This window comes from Grampus griseus, assembly GCF_964374135.1.
Source record: "Grampus griseus genome assembly, chromosome: 4".
Taxonomy (NCBI): Eukaryota; Metazoa; Chordata; class Mammalia; order Artiodactyla; family Delphinidae; genus Grampus; species Grampus griseus.
This window is the reverse complement of record NC_138997.1, coordinates 81,909,993-81,929,387: the sequence shown is the minus strand read 5'-3', so window position 1 is coordinate 81,929,387 and position 19,395 is coordinate 81,909,993. Positions and strand designations below refer to the sequence as shown.

The 19,395-nt window shown below is 44.5% G+C and overlaps 1 protein-coding gene across 1 annotated transcript in view; it reads left to right on the top strand.

The window, feature by feature from the left end:
- Nucleotides 1-4,165: 4,165 nt before the first annotated feature.
- The window catches only part of PGM2 (phosphoglucomutase 2), a 34,751-nt gene continuing 19,521 nt past the window's right edge, over nt 4,166-19,395 (top strand). The window contains exons 1-5 of the mRNA XM_082652924.1: nt 4,166-4,296; nt 8,206-8,373; nt 12,905-13,011; nt 17,060-17,144; nt 19,236-19,319. Of these exons, the coding sequence (XP_082509050.1) occupies nt 4,204-4,296; nt 8,206-8,373; nt 12,905-13,011; nt 17,060-17,144; nt 19,236-19,319 (537 nt within the window). The 5' untranslated portion in view covers nt 4,166-4,203. The remainder of the gene's footprint in view (nt 4,297-8,205; nt 8,374-12,904; nt 13,012-17,059; nt 17,145-19,235; nt 19,320-19,395) is intronic.

Sequence of the window (19,395 nt, the reverse complement as noted above, 5' to 3'; positions counted from 1 at the left end):
ATATTTAGTTGTATTAAGGAATTTTTAACTTTAAAATTTTTAGGTGAGATAATGATTTTGTGGTTATTTTTAATGTGTCCTGATCTTCTAGAGACATACACTAAAAAATTTATAGTTGAAATTATATGATGTCTGGAATCTTCCTCAAAATATACAGGAGAGAGAAGTGGGTACACGAAACAATGATCATAGTTGACCTGGGTGATAGTTACATGGGGATCAATTTTAGTAAATATTTAAAGCTTCCCAAAGTAAAAAGTTTTAGAACTTTCTTTTATCCTGGGCTGGATACAAAAGAACTGGTAGAATTGCTGACAAGGTGTCTGGGGAAGTTGGGAAGGTTTCCAAGGAAAAATGGGACATCCATGTGTGAAACAGTTCTCAGGCGGCAGGAGAGCATGCACAAACAAATTAAATTATTTTAAGCATCACCTAATGTTATCAATGCCAGAAATGGTTAATATTTGTTTTTCATCAAGACCCAGCCGCTATCAAATGGAAACAGGTTCCCAGAGTTCATGGAACTTCCTTCTATAGAAATGTGTAGAAATGGGCTGAGTGGAGCTGGGGATTGATTGAACACTGGATTAGAAAATCAGGAGAGCAGGCACAAGAATCCTGGCTTTGCCCGTGACCAGCTGTGTGTCTCGAAGAGGGGCTTGGAAATTTTCTGTCTCTGTTCCCTCATCTATTAAACGAGGTCCAAATTGTTCCCCAAGAACTCTTTCTGCTCCAACATTCTATTATTCTACATGGGCTTCTTCAGACATGAAATGTTAATTTGGGGATCATGTGTGAGAATCAACTGATTCAGGTCACTGTAGCATCATTGTGAGAACCGAAAAGACCTCCAGTTCAGGCATCTTAGTTACAGGAGACCCTGGGAAAGTCTCCTGGACATAGAGACCCCATGACACAACCTCAGAGGACTTTTTCTGCTTCCCACGGGAAGCAGAAGGGAGTAACAGAGTAAGGCCATTGTGCATTGTTTTTAGCACAGTACCTGAGCTCTTGGCGACCTTCATAAGTTAAGGGAGGAGGATTTACTTACAACTTCTCAACTTCCTTGTGAAAAGTTCTTCTAGGCTTGAAAAATCCTACCTGCTGGGCTTCCCTGGTGGCGCAGTGGTTAAGAATCCGCCTGCCAATGCAGGGGACAAGGGTTCGAGCCCTGGTCCAGGAAGATCCCACATGCCACGGAGCAACTAAGCCCGTGCGCCACAACTACTGAGCCTGCGCTCTAGAGCCCACGTGCCACAACTACTGCAGCCATGAGCCTAGAGCCCGTGCTCTGCAACAAGAGAAGCCACCGCAATGAGAAGCCTGCACACCACAATGAAGAGTAGCCCCCGCTCGCCGCAACTAGAGAAAGCCCGTGTGCAGCAATGAAGACCCAATGCCGCCAAAAAAAAAAAAAAAAAAAATCCTACCTGCTTTCTTTCCTTGAATATTGAGCACTGAGAAACCTGCCCCTTGGTGTCCCAAAAGGAAGTTAAATAGTTCTGACAGGATGTCTCCATGGGCCCATAATCTCTGTGCTGACGAATGTAATGAAAAGTGTCAGAAGATCCTCTGGCCTCCCCATTCCCCACACCTTTGGAACTGCAGCAGAGACTCAGCTGCAACCACCCCCATGGTGGAGGGCGTGATTGGAGCTCTGAGGCCGAGGACCCCCCTCCCTCCCTCCCCCACCCCGCCCTACCGTGGCAGAAGGCTGGAAGCTGCACAGCCCCACCTGGGAGAGCTCTGGTATTTGGGAGGGAAGCAAGTGCAAGTGAGACCTGTGTGGAAAGGGAATGTTGCCTGCCATTCCAGTAAACAATAAATGTTGCCCACCATCAAGCTGTTAGCCGTTGTCTCCCCCCAAATCCCCCCGAAAGTGCACCCTGAGGGGCATGCAGAATGGAGAAAACCTGGAAACCCTCTGTGCTTTGAATACTGGCCCTAGATAGTTAAGATGCATATCTAAGGGATAATTTCAATGAGCTCAGACTTTTGCATCTTCCCACACAAGCGTTAAAATCATTACCCTGAGATGTCTGTTTTTTGTGATTAGCAGTAATCTTTTGACGTTCAACTACATGTTTTTTTTCCAGCAAACTCCTACATATCCTGGTTCCCCCCCCATCGTCTAGTCGGAGCAGTTCCTCAGAGCTCTCTCAGAGTCTGTCTCCGGGCTACAGTCCTCAGTAAGGTCCCTGAATAAAACTTAACTCACAACTTTAGGTTGTGCGTTTTTCTTCAGTCGACACCTGTCTGGTCTCAGACTCTTTGTGTCCACAATTTCTGTCCTAGGATGTTGAAAAGAAGGTTGGTCTGGTGCAGAGAAAGGAGACAGCCCAAGTGTGGCAGACCTACAACAAGCTGAGAGATGGGGAGACTGAGGCTGCCTATCCTTCTTCTCTTCTACTTCCCTGTGCTCTGGTTTCTTGTAGCTTTCATTTGGGGGAAGCACCACATTTAGAGGGTCTCTATCTGGAAAGCATTTTCCAGGCTGCCTCTCCCCAACATTAACTGCATCCTTCCATCCTGTCTCCTCACAAGCTTCAAGTGCTGAGGGAAGCTTCCCCCACCAGGACAGCCCACTAACATGCACCCTCATGGAATCTCCTTGCTTTCCTTCCAGCATTCTTATCAGTTTGTAATTACATATTAACTGAAATGATTACATATTAACTCATGTGATTATATGATCATATTGTATGATATGCCTCTCATTAGACTTAGCTCTCATAGATCCTGGATACATATTGGTTTCTTTTTAAAACTGAAAGAGAATAAATAAATGAATATGAAAAAGAAAGAAATAGAATACAAAGAAAATGCACAGTTCATAGGTGCAGCCCAGTGAATTATTACAAAGTGAACACACCTGAGCAACTACTGCCCAGGTCAAGAAAAAAGATGGGCCCAGCATCCCCGAAGGCACCCTCTTCCTGCCCAAAGTAACCATTCTCCTGATGCCCATAGATTAGTTTTGCCTCCTTTAAAAGTTTTAACTCTTAAGACTTCAAAAATAATTTTAAATTCACCCTTTAGCATGTACGGTTCTATGAGGCTTGATAAATGTGTATTGTGTTTATCATAACCTCAGCCAAGACACAGAACAGTTCCATCTTTCCCCAAATTCCCTTGTGCCCTTTGCAGGCAACCCTTGTCCCCACCCACAGTTCTTAGAAACCGTTGATCTGCTTTCTTTCCTTATATTTTTACCTATTCTAGAATTTCACATATATGGAATGAGCCAATATGTCGCTCATTCAACATAATGTTTGTGAGGCTCATCTATGATGTGTACAATAGTTCATTTTCACAGCTGTATGAATACACCACAATTTTTCTACATCATTGTATGAATATAATATAATGTATTTATCCACTGTATTGTTGATGTACATTTGGGTTGTTTCCAGTTTGGGGCTATTACAAATAATGCTGCTAGAGACATTCTTACGCATACCTTTTCATGCTCACTGCATGCATCTCCTTTATGGCTTAGTGGTCCTAAGGTCATGAAGATGAACTCCTTAGTTTCTAGAAGTTTCATTTCACCTTTCACACTTATCTACAATTAGCCTGGAATGCATATTTATATGAGGTGTGATGTGAGGTAGGGGCTCAAGTTTCTTTTTTCTTCTTCTTACATAGATATCCAGTTGACCTAGCACCATTAATTGAAAGTAAGTCCTTTCCACTCGCTCTGCGGCGCCACCATTGAAATAAATGAACTGTCCATATACGTGTAGATTAGTTTCTGGACTCTCCATTCTGTTTTATCATCTATTTGTCTTAATCCTCCCACTTTTTCTTCTTTTTCAAGATTTTTCTCGGTTATTCTTGACTCTCAGAATTTCTACATAACTTTTAGGCTCCTTTCTGGGCTTACCCGTGCTTGGATCCCAGCTCCTGACCCGGTGCCTGGCGCACAGTAGGAACTGAATGAATAGCTGTTGTATGAATGGGAGTGACCTCGGGATCTTTCAGCACGCCCACTTCCACCCCACGCTTCTATCCCGCTGCCCCCAGAGGCGCAACTGTACACTGCAAGGAGGCTGCTCCCCGGCGGAGCACGTCATTTTCCTCCCGACACGGGTGGATCCCGAGCCGGTTCTCTCCGCCCCGCCCGCGCCCCGCCCCTCCCCGCCCCGCCCCGCCGGAAGGACGATCTCGCCACCTCTTGAACTTGGTGGTGGCAGCGCAGGGATGGCGGCGGGGACGGGGGCTCCGGGACGCGGCGGCCCCGGCATGGACGCCCGGCTGGACCAGGAGACGGCCCGGTGGCTGCGATGGGACAAGGTGAAGGGCGCCGGGGGGCCGGGAGCGCCCGGAGGAGGTGTAGGACCCCCTGCCCGCTCCCCGGGCGCCGCGCCGCCTTTCCTGCGGCGAGTGCCGGTGCAGGCGCTTCCTTCCTTCGCTTCCTTCCTTCCCTCCCTTCCGCCCCGCGGGGCCGCGCTGGTCCCGCCGGAAGACCGAGGAGGAGGACGTGGCGGCGGCAAGGCCTCGTCGGTGTGGCTGGTTTGTGGCACATTTGAAGTTTGTCCAGGAAAGGTTGTCCCGGGACAAAATCAGCCATCCGGCGGGCGGGGACTGCAAGTTCGGGAGCGGGGCAGCGAGCGGGGTTGGTCTGAATGCGGCGGGGCTCAGGGGTCTTGTCTAATTGAGGCGAGCGCGCGTTCCTGCCACTCAGACCGCGGGCTCGTCCGCTGCAGTCAGCAGTGCGTCCGCCACCGACCCCTATTTGTCCCCGCCTGTTCCTCAAACTCCCGGGTACTTGGCAGAGCAGCATTCCCAGGCGCTGGGTTGCAAACGTGGATCCTTTCGGTTGGACCCGCTTGGCTTCAGGCGTTTTTCTCAGGTCTCAGACTTTGCTGAGAAGAAGAAGGGGGAACCCCTTGGACACAGCACCCTAGCTTTTCACTCTCTTAGGTGTTGGAGCAAACAGAGAAGCAGGGACCGAGCTCCGGACATCACTCCCTGTCTCCTTTCTAACCTGAGTCTCTCGTTTCCTACTTGTTACGTCGTGCACGCTGTTTGTATTCCCGGAAAGTTCCTCTCAGCTCTCTTCTGCTGAACTTGTTTCTCATGTCGTTACTTATGTTTCAGGTCTGAACTTAAATGTGGCTTATGCAGAGAGGGCTTCCCTGGCTTCCAAGGGTAAATTATTTCTCTCTAATACTCTCCCTAAACAGACTGTTCTTTTTCCTCATAGCCCTTAGCGATTGGCCAAAAACAAAAACACTTGCTTGTGGGTTTATTTGTACTGGGCCCCAGCAAATCATATAGCCGGTGCTGCGCACTCATTCACGAAATTCCATGGTCCATAGTCCTGCACAGTGCATTACTGTGCACTGAAATAGTAGAGACCTGAAATATTTGAGTCAGTGAGGAAGACTACAAGCCCTTTCTGCAGGGGCCAGGCCTTCCTCTTCACCCTCGGGCCCCCCACTTCACATGAAATGCCAGCACATCGTGTTTCTGATGCTACTGGCAACTCCTTGGGTGGTTTTTCTTTGTAATTCTTGTGAATTCTTTAGCGGAGGAAAAGGTCTCCATTTCTGATAACTCACTACCTGGCAGTGAGTAGAAATCTTTTGAAGCCATAGTTGGTAATGAATTAGTTTCATAAAACTTTCCCTTTGAAGAAATAAAAACCCAGTTTCCACAAAATGTTGTATCTTTGTATACAGAGAGAGTACCTCACTGGATAGAGGTGAGGGGGTGTTGTCCTCTTCATCTTTTTGCTACCACTCCTCTTGTTCTTTCCTCTCTCAATTTTTCCTTTGGCTTGAAACAGGCACCCAGAGGGAACTTCCTGCCAGCTAAAAGCATTGCAGCCCTGTAGTCTGATTGCCCCAAGGGTGGCGGGGCACCAGCAGGTACCCTCTGAGCATTTCCACTGTACCTCCATGCCTGTTCCTCTGGGTGCTGACAAATGTGTCACTGCCACGTATGACTCTGATCGCTGCTGACCTCTTGATTTTTTTATGCTTACCTTTCTGCCTCCTTTGGTTTCTCTCAAGCTATTAGGTCTTTTATAGATATCAAAGGCCGGTTAGGATTTTCCAAATCTACACTGAATGAAAGAATCACTGGATATTGGGTGTGACCTTGAAGTCTCTGTTTTCTCATTCACTCAGCAAGTATTTATTGAACCTCTTGTACATTGCAGATCTGAGCCCTAACTTGCAGGCACCTAACAATCTGATAGGTCAGATTGTGCTCTGTGGTCAGTGGCTATTGCTTTTAACCAAAAAGGTGGGCTTTTACTTGTTTCCTTTTGAATCTGGAACAATCTGAAAATGTGGGCTTAATTCCAAAAGGCAGCATTTTATTGCAGTAGCATTTCAAAGTTTAATTATGTGGCCATGTTTTGCCTGCATGGTCATCCACTGAGGTGATTACTGTAAGATAGAATATAAAGTACTTACTCTTTGTTACCCTGAATCCTTAATTTAAAAGTTTGATATGGAATTAATGTAATTGTCGTTTTTCACCATGCTTAACATTTTATGCAGCTATTGCACAAAAAAAGGGCAATTTAAAATGAACTTAAATGATTCATGTGAGTGTCTGTTTGAAGCAGTTAATGTAATATGAAAGGTACTAAGTTAATGCTTACATATACAGTTTAAGCAGGACACTTAATCTCTGAGGCTTCCCCGTCTATGAAATGGGGTTTTTGTTATTTGCCTGCCTCTTATAGTCATTGCAAGATTCAAATTTGACCAGGTATGTGAAAGTATTGTACAACTTATAGGGCTTCCCTGGTGGTGCAGTGGTTGAGAGTCCGCCTGCCAATGCAGGGAACACGGGTTCGTGCCCCGGTCCGGGAAGATCCCACATGCTGCGGAGCGGCTGGGCCCGTGAGCCATGGCCGCTGAGCCTGCGCGTCCGGAGCCTGTTGCTCCACAACGGGAGAGGCCACAACAGTGAGAGGCCCGCGTACTGCAAAAAAAACAAAAAACAAAAAACACAACTTATAAAACTGAACATTTGATTATTACTAGGTGCCAGATAGAAAAGGGTGTTTTACATGAATTTAATGTAAACCACCTTGTAAGGAAGGTTATAGATTGTTCCCATTTTAGAGATGAGGAAACTGAGAATTCAAGAAGCTAAATAATCTGCCCAACAGTATAGAGTTGGTGAGTGGTGGTGTTGCTGGGATTCCATTCTGAGTGTTAGATCCCAGAACCTGTATGTTCATTCCATTTCTCCAAAAGTGCTTACCTTTGTAGGAAAGAAAATAATACTTACATTATAAAGGAAAAACTATTTCCTTTTACTCACAATACTTCTGATACCAAATGTGTGAGTTTTTCACACCATGCTAGTTTCCATTTCTCTGTGGACACCAACTGGGTGTCCAGCAATTTAACTCAGTACAGAGTTAGCACAGACCCTCCAGCTTCAGGGCTTAGTCCCACAATATTGTCCCCACTTCAGATACCTGCAAAAGTCCCAGGTTGTCACCTCTCCTTCTGACCAACCAGTGATAAACCGGGGGTCTCGTGACCCCCTTCTTGGGTTTGATAATTGGAGGACAGCTCACAGAACTCAGGAAGGCACTTTACTTACTATTACCAATTTTATTATGAAGGACACAACTCAAAAACAGCCAGGTGGAAGAGATCCATAGGGCAAAGTATGGTGGGAAGGAGTGCAGAGCTTCAGTGCCCCTACATAGGCATGATTGATTAAATGATCAGTGATTGAACTTAATCTCCAGCACCTCCCCTTCTTGGAAGTCAGGGGGTGGGGCTGAAAGTTCCAACCATCTAATCACTTGGTTGGTTCCCAAGAGTCGCATCAGTAGAATAAACTCAGGTATGGATGAAACGGGTTTGTTATGAATAACAAAAGATGCTCCTTTCATCCTAATCATTCAGGAAATTTCAAGGGTTTTATGACCTCTTTGCCAGGAACTAGGAACAAAAACTAAATAAAAACGTTCTATCACAATGTCATGCATTATAATTTTTAAAGGACCAACTTCATATTTCAGATTTTAAAAGCATCAGAAAATTGAAAAGCCTCTAAGTGTATATGTACGCATGTATATATGCTTTTCAAATACATACATATACATATATTATAATATATATATATTTTTTCTCCTATAGGTTAGAGTTATCGTGAGGTTTTTCTTATATTTCTGATTTTTCATTACGTTATTCACCTGGTATGTACATTTCTGTTTTGCAGAATCCCTTAACTTTGGAGTCAGTGAAACAACTAATTGCAGAAGGTAATAAAGAAGAACTGCAGAAATGTTTTGGGGCTCGAATGGAGTTTGGGACAGCTGGCCTCCGAGGTGCTATGGGAGCAGGAATTTCTTGTATGAATGACTTGACCATCATCCAGACTACACAGGTGCCACATTTTTATATTTCTTAGTTATTCTTAACATAGTCCCAGTGCTAAAAGATAAACTGAAGCGTATTAAAAAGTTTAAGAGTTTATTTGAGCAAAAACCTATTTGAATCAGGCAATTCCAAACTGGTTAGGAGCTGCTGGGGAGAAAATATTTTTCCTTTACGCTTACAGATTCTTTGGCTGGTATTAATTAAAGTGGCATAAGACAGATTAACAGGAGACAACAAATTTAATGACATACATGTGGGAGCCTCATAAAGACAATGAGACACAAGGGCAGATTTAGCAGTTGAGGCTTCAAAGTGGAGAATGACAATAGAAGGACTTTTCAAATATATATGTATATTTATATATACAGACATATATGCATATATGTGTGTGTATATATGTGGGATTTTTTTGTTTTTTTGTTTTTTTTCTTTTTTTTGCGGTACACGGGCCTCTCACCGTTGTGGCCTCTCCCGTTGCGGAGCACAGGCTCCGGACGCGCAGGCTCAGCGGCCATGGCCCACAGGCCTAGCCGCTCCGCGGCATGTGGGATCCCCCCGGACCGGGGCGCGAACCCGCGTCCCCTGCATCGGCAGGTGGACTCTCAACCACTGCGCCACCAGGGAAGGCCTATATATGTTTTTATAGCTATATTTTTCACAGGGCAGTAGAAGAGCAGATGTTTGCTAGTTAATGTTTACCTGCCATACAGATAGCTCTTTCAGATTAAAAGTTATCTCTGATAATAGTTACCTTTTGGACTTCCCTGGTGGCGCAGTGGTTAAGAATCAGCCTGCCAATGCAGGGGACATGGGTTCAATCCCTGGCCCGGGAAGATCCCACATGTCGCAGAGCAACCAAGCCCGTGCACTGCAACTACTGAGCCTGTACTCTAGAGCCTGTGAGCCATAACTATGGAGCCTTCATGCCACAACTACTGAAGCCCGCATGCCCTAGAGCCTGCACGCCTCAACTACTGAGCCCTTGTGCTGCAACTACTGAAGCTTGTGTGCTCTAGGAACCGTGTGCCACAACTACTGAGCCTGCGTGCTGCAACTACTGAAGCCCACGTTCCTAGAGCCTGTGCTCTGCAACAAGAGGAGCCACCACAATGAGAAGCCCGCACACCGCAGCAAAGAGTAGCCCCTGCTCGCCACAACTAGAGAAAGCCCATGTGCAGCAACGAAGACCCAGCACAGCCAAAAATAAAAATTAACTTAAAAAAAAAAAGTTCCCTTTCTGGGTCAGGCTCCATATCTAAATTCTTCTAGGTAGTTAAGGAAGAGGTGAAAGTTTTTCTTCAATCTGTTGGGTCTTGATTGGCCTCATTTCAAAATGATCCACATGCCAGAGTGACATGTTTTGGGGTCACATATTCTGCTCCCCCTCAGAGCGCTCCACTAACAAGAACTAGGGGAAAGACTTACAGAGAAGAGGCAGAAGCAAAGCAAGGAAATTAATAGATTGGCTACAGCTCAAGTGGGTGCCGTATTTGGGAAAGCCTTGCTGGCTGTTTGTGATTGGCTGTCCTTAAGTTGCGATTTCTTAACCTTGAGGTTTTTACAGGGTTAGGTTTTGGCTTGCTTAGTAGGCTCCCAAGGCATTAAAGCCATCTGAGTCCACTGGCCTCTTTGTTTAATTAATTTGACTCCAGGCTCCTTTTGTATTTGACAAACCTAATTTGTTTTAATTATGGATGAGTCTTGTGGGTTTGCCCAGGCACAGGGAATCACACGTTTACTCCATAAAGTTAGGCTTGCACAGTCAGCTGAAGCAGTACCTTTTCAAACTCATGCAGCAGTTCATTCATTCGTTCATTTATTCATTCAACAGAGCTTTATTGGGTGCCAGGCATCAGGGATATAATAATGACTGAAAGAGACAGATTTCCTCATGGAGCTTTCATTCCAGTGCCAATCCACCAACTAAGCTGACCGACTCCTGTGTTCTTGTAATGTTTGTTATGGTTGTACAGATGCAAGCATTGAAAAGCTTTTCTAACTGCCAGAATAACCAAGAGTCATTAGTTCTATTTAGTTTTAATTTACAGCATAGGTGGAAATTATTGCCGAGTTCCCTTGCCTTCATTTGTGAATTTTACACTTAGAGTCCAGACCCAACTTTTAGGAATAAAGATGAAGCCTTTGATAAAACAGCTGATGCCGAGTGTCGAGAGTTCTGTTTATGAGGGAAATGAAGTGGAACAGATTGTTCTGTTTCTTCAACTGCTTAGACTTGTTAAAATTGAAGGTCACTTTAGTTCCAGGAGAGAAGACGTTGGGAAAATTGACTACTGGTGATTACGTGTACTTTACGTGCACCTCCCAACATAAAGGCAGAGTTGGGCATGTTCTGACAAAACCCTAAGAAGGAATCTTGCATAAGGGTACAGAGTTGCCATGGGAACACACTACTGTTAAGCAGTAGGGCTCCCTAGATCTTTTTGGAGGGAAGGCTTAGAATAAAGTGAGCCTGGGAATCCTGTTCTGGTTTATGGATAACATGGGATCATGTTGATGGATAAGGCTGCCCTCTGCTCTGGTCACTAGGGCATACAACAGATCACGCAAAACATAGTAGTCTTAAACAACAACATTTATTTTGCTCACAGATCTGTAATGTGGGTGGAGCTCAGTGGGGACAGCTCATCTCTGCTGCATTTGGCATCACGTGGGCCAGCTTGGAGCCTGGAGTCATCTGAAAACTCCATGCTTGCTGGTCTCTGGTGCGAACTCTCGTCCTATTGGTGCCCCCAAATTCACCTGGTTGTATTTAAGAAGTAGGTGCATGTGAGTCAAGAACAACCCACTAGGAAACAGGATAGAGACTAGAGGGAAATTTTTGTATTGTTTGCCTCATTGACAGAGGTTATAGTTTCCGTTTAGGTTACTTAACTGAGCCATTACACATCAGTGATAGAGAACTCATTGTCTTCTGAATTAGCCATTCTGTCTTTGGATCGTTCTCATTAAAGAATGGTTTCTTTATTTTTGAGCCAAATCTATCTTTCTGTAGCTTTTACATATTGGTCATAGTTTGACCTTTTGAAGGTATATAAAGTTTGTTTCTTACGCTCTATGATAATATTTCCATTCCTCAGTGAGTCTCTTCTCAGGAAAAAGCATGCCCCCTTCCCTTAGCCATGCTCTCAGGTCCTCAGCCTCAGCAGCCCCCAGAGTTTTTTAGAGCGATTTGGAGATGATAGGGATTTTAGACCAAGGCTGAATGTTTTTATGCCCCCCTTGAACACTAGGGCCACACACAGGGGTCAACCTGGGCCAGGGAGAGAGCACTGTCACTGTTGTAAGCCTTAGAGTGTGAGCATCTGCGTACCCTCAGGGGACCCCACAAAACCAGTACACGTGTTCTTATTACCTCATATCCCTCAACCTCAGAAGATATGCCCAATGCAATATTTTTGCACAAGAAAAACTGAAGGATTTCTAAATTGGCATCACTCTGGCAACAAAGCTGTGAAGTATTGCCCTACCAAAAATAAGAGTTACAATTACTTTTTATAAGACTTCCTTCAATCAAAGTGAAATAAGTAGTATGAACCATCATTATAACCCAATCAACCAGAGTTCTTTTTGTTCTGTAATAAAACCTATTTTGTCGAGTAATCTAAACCTCTTGAATTCAAAGTTCACTATTTTCTAATCTGTATTTCAGACTGATGTGATGTTATTGCACCCACTAAGATGCAGGAATTGTGTGTTCCACCATTTCTAGGCAGGTGGGAATAGCCCAAACTCTGCACAATTTTAATTGTATAATGGTGGACTGATAGAGCCTCCTTAAGACCTACCTGCTTGAAAACAATATCACAAGCAGAACAAGTTTAGATCAGTTAACTGTCGAAATCTTAACTGTCGAAATCTTAACTGTCGAATTTCTTTTACCTGCTGATGTACAGGGCAGGTGGAAATGTCTGAAACACTTCCCTGTCCTCAGACATTTTAGGCTAGTGTAAAATGAATACAGGCTTTGAAGAAAAATGACAGTAAAAATGATGCTCATAACAGCAAACACACAGTGCTTCCTTGGTGTCGGATTCTCAGCACTTGGCATGTTTTAACTCATTTAGCCCTCATACAGCCCTTTGAAGTAGGTACTATTGTTATTCCCATTTTACAGAAGAGGAAACTGAGGCACTGAGAGATTAAGGAACTTGTCATTTGCTTGTAGGTGGGGGTAGAGTACAAGCCCACAGAATCTGTGTGCTTTTAACCCAGCACTGAACCACCTCTAACCAGACCCAGGCACAAATCTAGGCTCTGCTATTCGTGTGTCTGAAACTGGGCAAGTCACCGAGCCTCTCTGAGTTCTAGCTTTTCCATCTGTAAAATGAGGTTTCTTGGCCAAGCTGATCTGGGATTAGTGATAATAAATACTAAGTGTCCAACACATTACCTGATACATACAGATAGAAAATAAATAGAGCTGTTATTTTCCTATTGTTCAGTATATATATAATATGTATATAGTGTGTGTGTTAAAACATATAGTGTACTCTTTGAATCCATGGGGTATTTTTTAGGGATTTTGTAGATACCTGGAAAAGCAATTCAGTGACCTTAAGCAAAGAGGTGTTGTGATCAGCTATGATGCTCGAGCCCATCCGGCAAGTGGAGGCAGCAGCAGAAGGTATGTAAAGATATTTCGGAAACTTTTTTTGTAGTGTATTTTGTAGTTTTAGGTGTAATCACCATTTCAATATGTTGACTTTAAATATGTTTTTCAGCTACATTGCTTAACTATGAAACTGATGGGTAGATTCTTTTGTAACTTTTAAGAATTCTGGCTTTATGTTTGGGTTAAGAAGATAAAATTATTTAGACAATGTAGAACTTACTCCTATCTAAGGTAACTGTTTTAACTGGCAATGTTATTTCTCCCTCTCACTTTCTTCCTTTTATGTAAATTTTTTTCTTCCGCTGTTTATAAGCCTCATGAGCTCCTTCCCATTCCTAAATGCCCACTGCAAGCTGCATTCTTGTAACATTCCCAGACCAATGAGACTGTCGTATGTAGCTGTAGGCAGGTGATGGTGATGGTGGGGATGGTGGTGGTGGTGGTGGTGGTGGTGGTGGAGGAGGTGGTGGTGGTGATGTGGTGGAGGAGGTGGTTGTGATGTGGTGGGGATGGTGGTGGTGGTGGTAATGGTTGTGGTGGGGGGGAGGTGATGGTGGAGGAGGTGGTGGTGATGGAGGAGGTAGTGGTGGCGGTGGTGGTGGAGGAGGTGGTGGTGATGGTTGTGCTGGTGGTGGTGGTGGTGATGGTTGTGCTGGTGGTGGTGGTGGTGGTGGAGGAGGTGATGGTGATGGTGGTGGGGGAGGAGGTGGTGGTGATGGTGGTGGTGGGGGAGGTGGTGGTGGAGGAGGTGGTGGTGGTGGTGGAAGAGGTGGTGGTGATGGTTGTGGTGGTGGGGGAGGTGGTGGTGGTGGTGGTGGTGGAGGAGGTGGTGATGGAAGAGGTGGTGGTGGTGATGGTGGTGGTGGAGGAGGTGGTGGTGGAGGAGGTGGTGGTGGAGGAGGTGGTGGTGGTGGTGGTCGTGGTGATGGTGGAGGAGCTGGTGGTGATAGTGGTGGTGGAGGAGCTGGTGGTGATGGTGATGGCGGTGCTGGTGGTGGAGGAGGTGGTGGTGGAGGTGGTGATGGTGATAGAATCATTTGAGTGCTGAATGTGAGTTAGGCACCTAGGTATTCACTCATTTAGCCCTCACCAAACCTGTAAAGTATGTACTTTTATCTCTTTGCTCTAATATCATAAAGTGAGAGAAGGCAACACAATTTAAACATAAAGAGGCTGACACCAGGGGTTAGCAAACTGTTTCTCTAAAGGGCAAATAGTAAATATCTTATACACTGTGGGCTGCACAGTCTCTGTCACAACCATTAAACTCTGCCATGTAGCATAAAAACAGCCATGAACAATTCATGACTGAATGGGCATGGCAGTGTTCCAGTAGAACTTTATTTACAAAATGGGCTGGAGTTTGCCAATCACTGCTCTTAATCACATTATATGACCCTCTTTTTTACTTGAACACTTCCTCTATTATGTTGAATTTTTTTAATATTTCCAGAATATAAGTATTAGTAGTTTCTTAGATTGGAAGAACATACCAATGTTTAATATTAATGAAAAGTCTCATAACTTTACAGTGCTGGATGAATTCATAGAGTCCTAATCTTTGCTTCTCAGTAGCTTCTAGTCTAAGAGAGAAACATTAATGGGAACAAATGTGTGGCTGTGAGGAAGGGAGCATGGCCAGGGCAAAATACCAGACGACATCAGCTCCTAGGTTGAACTCAGGGTGATATAAAATATTGGGTCTTCAGCTGCAGGCTCAAAGATGTGATTTTTGTCAATAAAGCAAGAGAGAAGCTGTATCTTTCAAGGACTGATGCTTATGAACTATATTCACAAGAGAGTAGTGTAGAATAAACCTCAGAATATCAGTTTGTCAATTTCAGTTAGTGAATTTACAGTGAGAATTACATCATAAGCATGCTTTACCAGCAGGTCAGACCCTCCGGTCAAAGCATGCACAGTGCATGTATGTGGCTAACTGCCTGTTTAGCTTCTCAGATTTCTTCTCCTTACGCTGACTACCCTGCTTCAGGTTGACACATCTTTCATATATGTTAACATTGTCAATTAAGGTGCAGCTGTTTCTTGCTCTGGCCTTGGGGCCATATCAGTTCCTTAAAGTGACCGATGTTACTGATTCTATTTGTTTATGGTTCAAGTCTCAGAGTTTGATAGAATGGGATGGACTGGAGCTCAGGGTCGCTGTCTGTCACCTACGGCAAGCAAGATATTTGCAGGTTGTAACAATTACTAACCAGTATATAGTAAAACACTCATGATGAGGAAATGGACATTTTCTTTTTTGTTTTTAATTTACTTATTTATTTTATTTATTTTTGGCTGCAGTGGGTCTTCGTTGCTGTGCACAGACTTTCTCTAGTTGTGGCGAGCGGGGGCTACTCTTCGTTGCGGTGTGTGGGCTTCTCGTTGCGGTGGCTTCTCTTGTTGCGGAGCATGGGCTCTAGGCACGTGGGCTTCCGTAGTTGTGGCTCACGGACTCTAGAGCACAGGCTCAGTAGTTGTGTGGCTCGCGGGCCCTAGAGCACAGGCTCAGTAGTTGTGGCGCACGGGCTTAGTTGCTCTGTGGCTTGTGGGATCTTCCCGGACCCGGGCTCGAACCCGTGTCCCCTGCATTGACAGGCAGATTCTTAACCACTGCGCCACCAGGGAAGCCTGACATTTTCTTAAAGAGTCGGAAACTATTGCAGTCTCAGAATTTTACCTAAGGACATGTTGATTAGTTCTTTAATCTTACAGTTTTAAATATCTGGTGGGAAACATAAGCAATATCTGTTAAGTATATGCAAAGAACACACTGAACCTTTCTGCGTGCACATTTGTAACTTCATTCATATATATCACGTATATATCGTAGGTATGTTGAGTGTCTCCTCTGCCAGCTTTAAGAAGCGCCTTTAAAGTCAGCCTGAACACATGCTACACATTTCATGAGGGTGAAAGTGACTCAGTACCTTCCAGTGAATACAATGTGGATCTAATTCAGATTTTTAGTTAAGTTGTTTTTGCTAAATTTTGTTATTTTTATGACTTTCCCCTATGTAGAGGTATTTTTTTTAATTGTCAAAATCATTTTCGTATTACTCTTGATCCTAGGAATTTTGACGCTTGAGTTGTTAAATAGCTCTTTTTGCCCCAGCCAGCTCCCGAAATAGTGTTCCATGAAGTTAGTGCTCAAGAACTGTTTGGGAGAATGATCAAATATTTTGTTTGTTTAATCCTGTAATAGTGTGGTGGTGTTCTTTGGTAGTAAATTGCTCAATTGTTGTGATGAAGTACTTTAGTCCGTGCATGAAGAAAGACCCAGTGCCATGTTCTGTGTCCTGCCCTAAGTCAGGTGCTGTGGAAGTTGAGAAATATGTCGAAGTGTCAAAGGTTTACGTCTTCTAAGGGCTGAATGGAGCCGAGATGCATATATGTCATATACATGTCAGACGCATATATGTGTTACACATATATCACACCCACACACACGCCAATGTGCCGTATGTTTTGTAGAGGACAACATCGAATCAAATACGAGTCTTCATGGCATATACTGGATAGTGACAGCTTTAGACTCAGGTTTCTCTTGCCAAGTGACTTGGTACTGGGCCAGATAACTTTCTATTGTGGGCACTGCCCTGTGCATTGTGGGATGATTTACAGCATCCCTGGCCTCCGTCCACTAGCTGCCACTAGCGCTCTACCCTGATGACAACCAAAAATGTCTCCAGACGATTCAAATGTCCCGTGGGGGCAGCATTGGCCTCCGCTGAGACCCCCTGAGAGGGAAGAGAGCCTAGAGATTCGGGTGCAGGACTGGGTCAGCCGCTGAGTGGCTCGTGGACATGGGACAAGTCATACGTCCTTTCTTGGCTTTAGTCCCATTTCTGTAAAACAAAGGGGTGGAGTGAGATGACTCCTAAGGTTCCTCCAGCCTTAATGTTCTCTGCCAGCAGAAGTAAAATAAACGTTTTCTTCGACCTGGCTGCCGTTCTCAGCCTAAAGAAATGGTTGGACCTTCATTTCCTTCTTTATTGTCACCCACGGTCCTGACGGCTCTACTTTCCTTTTCTCCCCCATCACTCTGCATTTCCAGATTCGCCCGACTTGCTGCCACTACGTTTATCAGCCAGGGGATTCCTGTGTACCTCTTTTCTGATATAACCCCAACCCCCTTTGTGGTAAGTAACTCTTTCCTCTTGTAATTTCCTGTCATGGAATCAGAGATGGGACATGGCCGAGTTTTACAGTCTTCAGTGCTCTTGGGATTCAGGTGTTTGAAAGATAGAAGGGCTCCTTGCCTTTTATCAGGAATTCTCCCTCCTCTCCAGGACTGTTCCTCCCACATCCTAGTAATATTCTCTGGTATTCAACTTTTGATTCATCCAAATTGATTTTTTTTTTTCTTGCGGTACGCAGGCCTCTCACTGTTGTGGCCTCTCCCGTTGCGGAGCACAGGCTACAGACGCGCAGGCCCAGCGGCCATGGCTCACGGGCCTAGCCGCTCCGCGGCATGTAGGATCCTCCCGCACCGGGACCTGTGTCCCCTGCATCGGCAGGTGGACTCTCAACCACTACGCCACCAGGGAAGCCCCAAATTGATTTTTTTAATGCAATTTTTCTTTTACTTGCATTCGAAGGATATTTTAGCTAGTTAGCAAAATGTCTTTTGTTTGTTTGTCTGTTTGCTTTTTAATTTGGTTTGTATTCTTTTTTCCCAGCTATCACAGTTAGGAAACTTCTTGGGTCTAAATCTGAATTCAACTCAAACCATGTCTTATCATGAAAATTTTTGACAAGTTGGTGCGCCAACTTTTTATATAAATGTTTCATTCTAAATCCTATTCATGGCCAGTATAAGAAGCATACTTGGCATGTTTTAGTAAGATTTTTATCAAATTCTTATTGTAGCAGAATCTAAAGAAAAGGACAATAGGGACTGTGACAGCTGTTGCTTTCAAGTAGATAGAACTGTTAACAGTGGAGCCAGGGGCTTCCCTGGTGGCGCAGTGGTTGAGAGTCTGCCTGCTGATGCAGGGGACACGGGTTCGTGCCCCGGTCTGGGAAGATCCCACATGCCGCGGAGCGGCTGGGCCCGTGAGCCATGGCCGCTGAACCTGCGCGTCCGGAGCCTGTGCTCCGCAAGGGGAGAGGCCACAACAGTGAGAGGCCCGCGTACCACCAAAAACAAAAAAAAAAGAGTGGAGCCAGATGCTAAGCATAAATGTTTTTAGATACTAAACCAAAAACATGGTTTGAATGCAGTTAGTTCCATCAAGTAGAAATGAGAGTGTGTAGATAAAAAAGTAAGCTCCACTAGCTTTGTGTTTACTGTCTCTAGTGCACTGACAGGTAGGTGCAGCACCTCCTAGATTGTAAATATCCCAGTAGGCACTCAATGTCAGATCCAGATGTGGTTCACGTTTTATTGTTTGATGGAAAAATTGCAATGTGTTCAAGCATCATTGGTCTTCTGTACTATATAAGTGTTGATAGCTATTACTTTTATATCAGACATGAATTAAATGAGTGTCTCATGGTCATTTGCCCACATAGTGGAGTGATTCTCCCTTTTTCTTTGCTCCAGGAAACCTGGGGAATGTGAGATGACTCCTAGGGGGGACAAGTGACCACAGTGATTCTTGGTGGGAGGGCTGAAGCGGACAGGCAGGTAGAATCTCAGGATGCCTGTGTAGAGTAAATCTCATGTGCAGCCACGGGGCGCATAAGCCTACCCTCTCCCCATTTGGGGAAGTAGTCTTGTAAAGATGGCAGCTAAGTAGAGATGCAAGAGAGGGATAATCAGACCTGGAGTGGGAGATAAATGACAAGCTGTGAGGGCTCTCTCCATTTCTCCCACATTTTCCTCAACCTTTTCCTTAAAAGCAAATCAGGGGAAGAAGAGCAGAGGAAGCAGTTGGAGGGAATAAACTGAATCCATAAGCTGCTGTCCCAAGCAGAAGGCTTACAAGAATGTGCAGTGGAGAATCAGACCATCATATTGTTTGGAGAGTTTTCTAGCTCTACCAAGGAGAAGACAGAATAAGAAGACACCTAGGAAAATACTCACCTTTCTTATTTGAATTTTGAGCAGTGAGTTAGTTCTAAAGGTAGAGTGTACTGCTTGGATGTGGCACAAAAATATTGTATGACACAATATGATGTTTATATATGATGTTTATTAAAAGGGAACACGGTACAATATATGATAGACCTTTTAAGTATATCTAATTTTTTATTTAAAACTGTTCTCCTTTCCTACTGTATTACAGCCCTACACAGTATCACATTTGAAACTTTGTGCTGGAATCATGATAACTGCCTCTCACAATCCAAAGCAGGATAATGGTTACAAGGTATTTTTATTTTTCTCTCCACACTTATGTCCTATATGAATCCTATGCCTTTATGGTTTGGGAGCATGGGGAATGG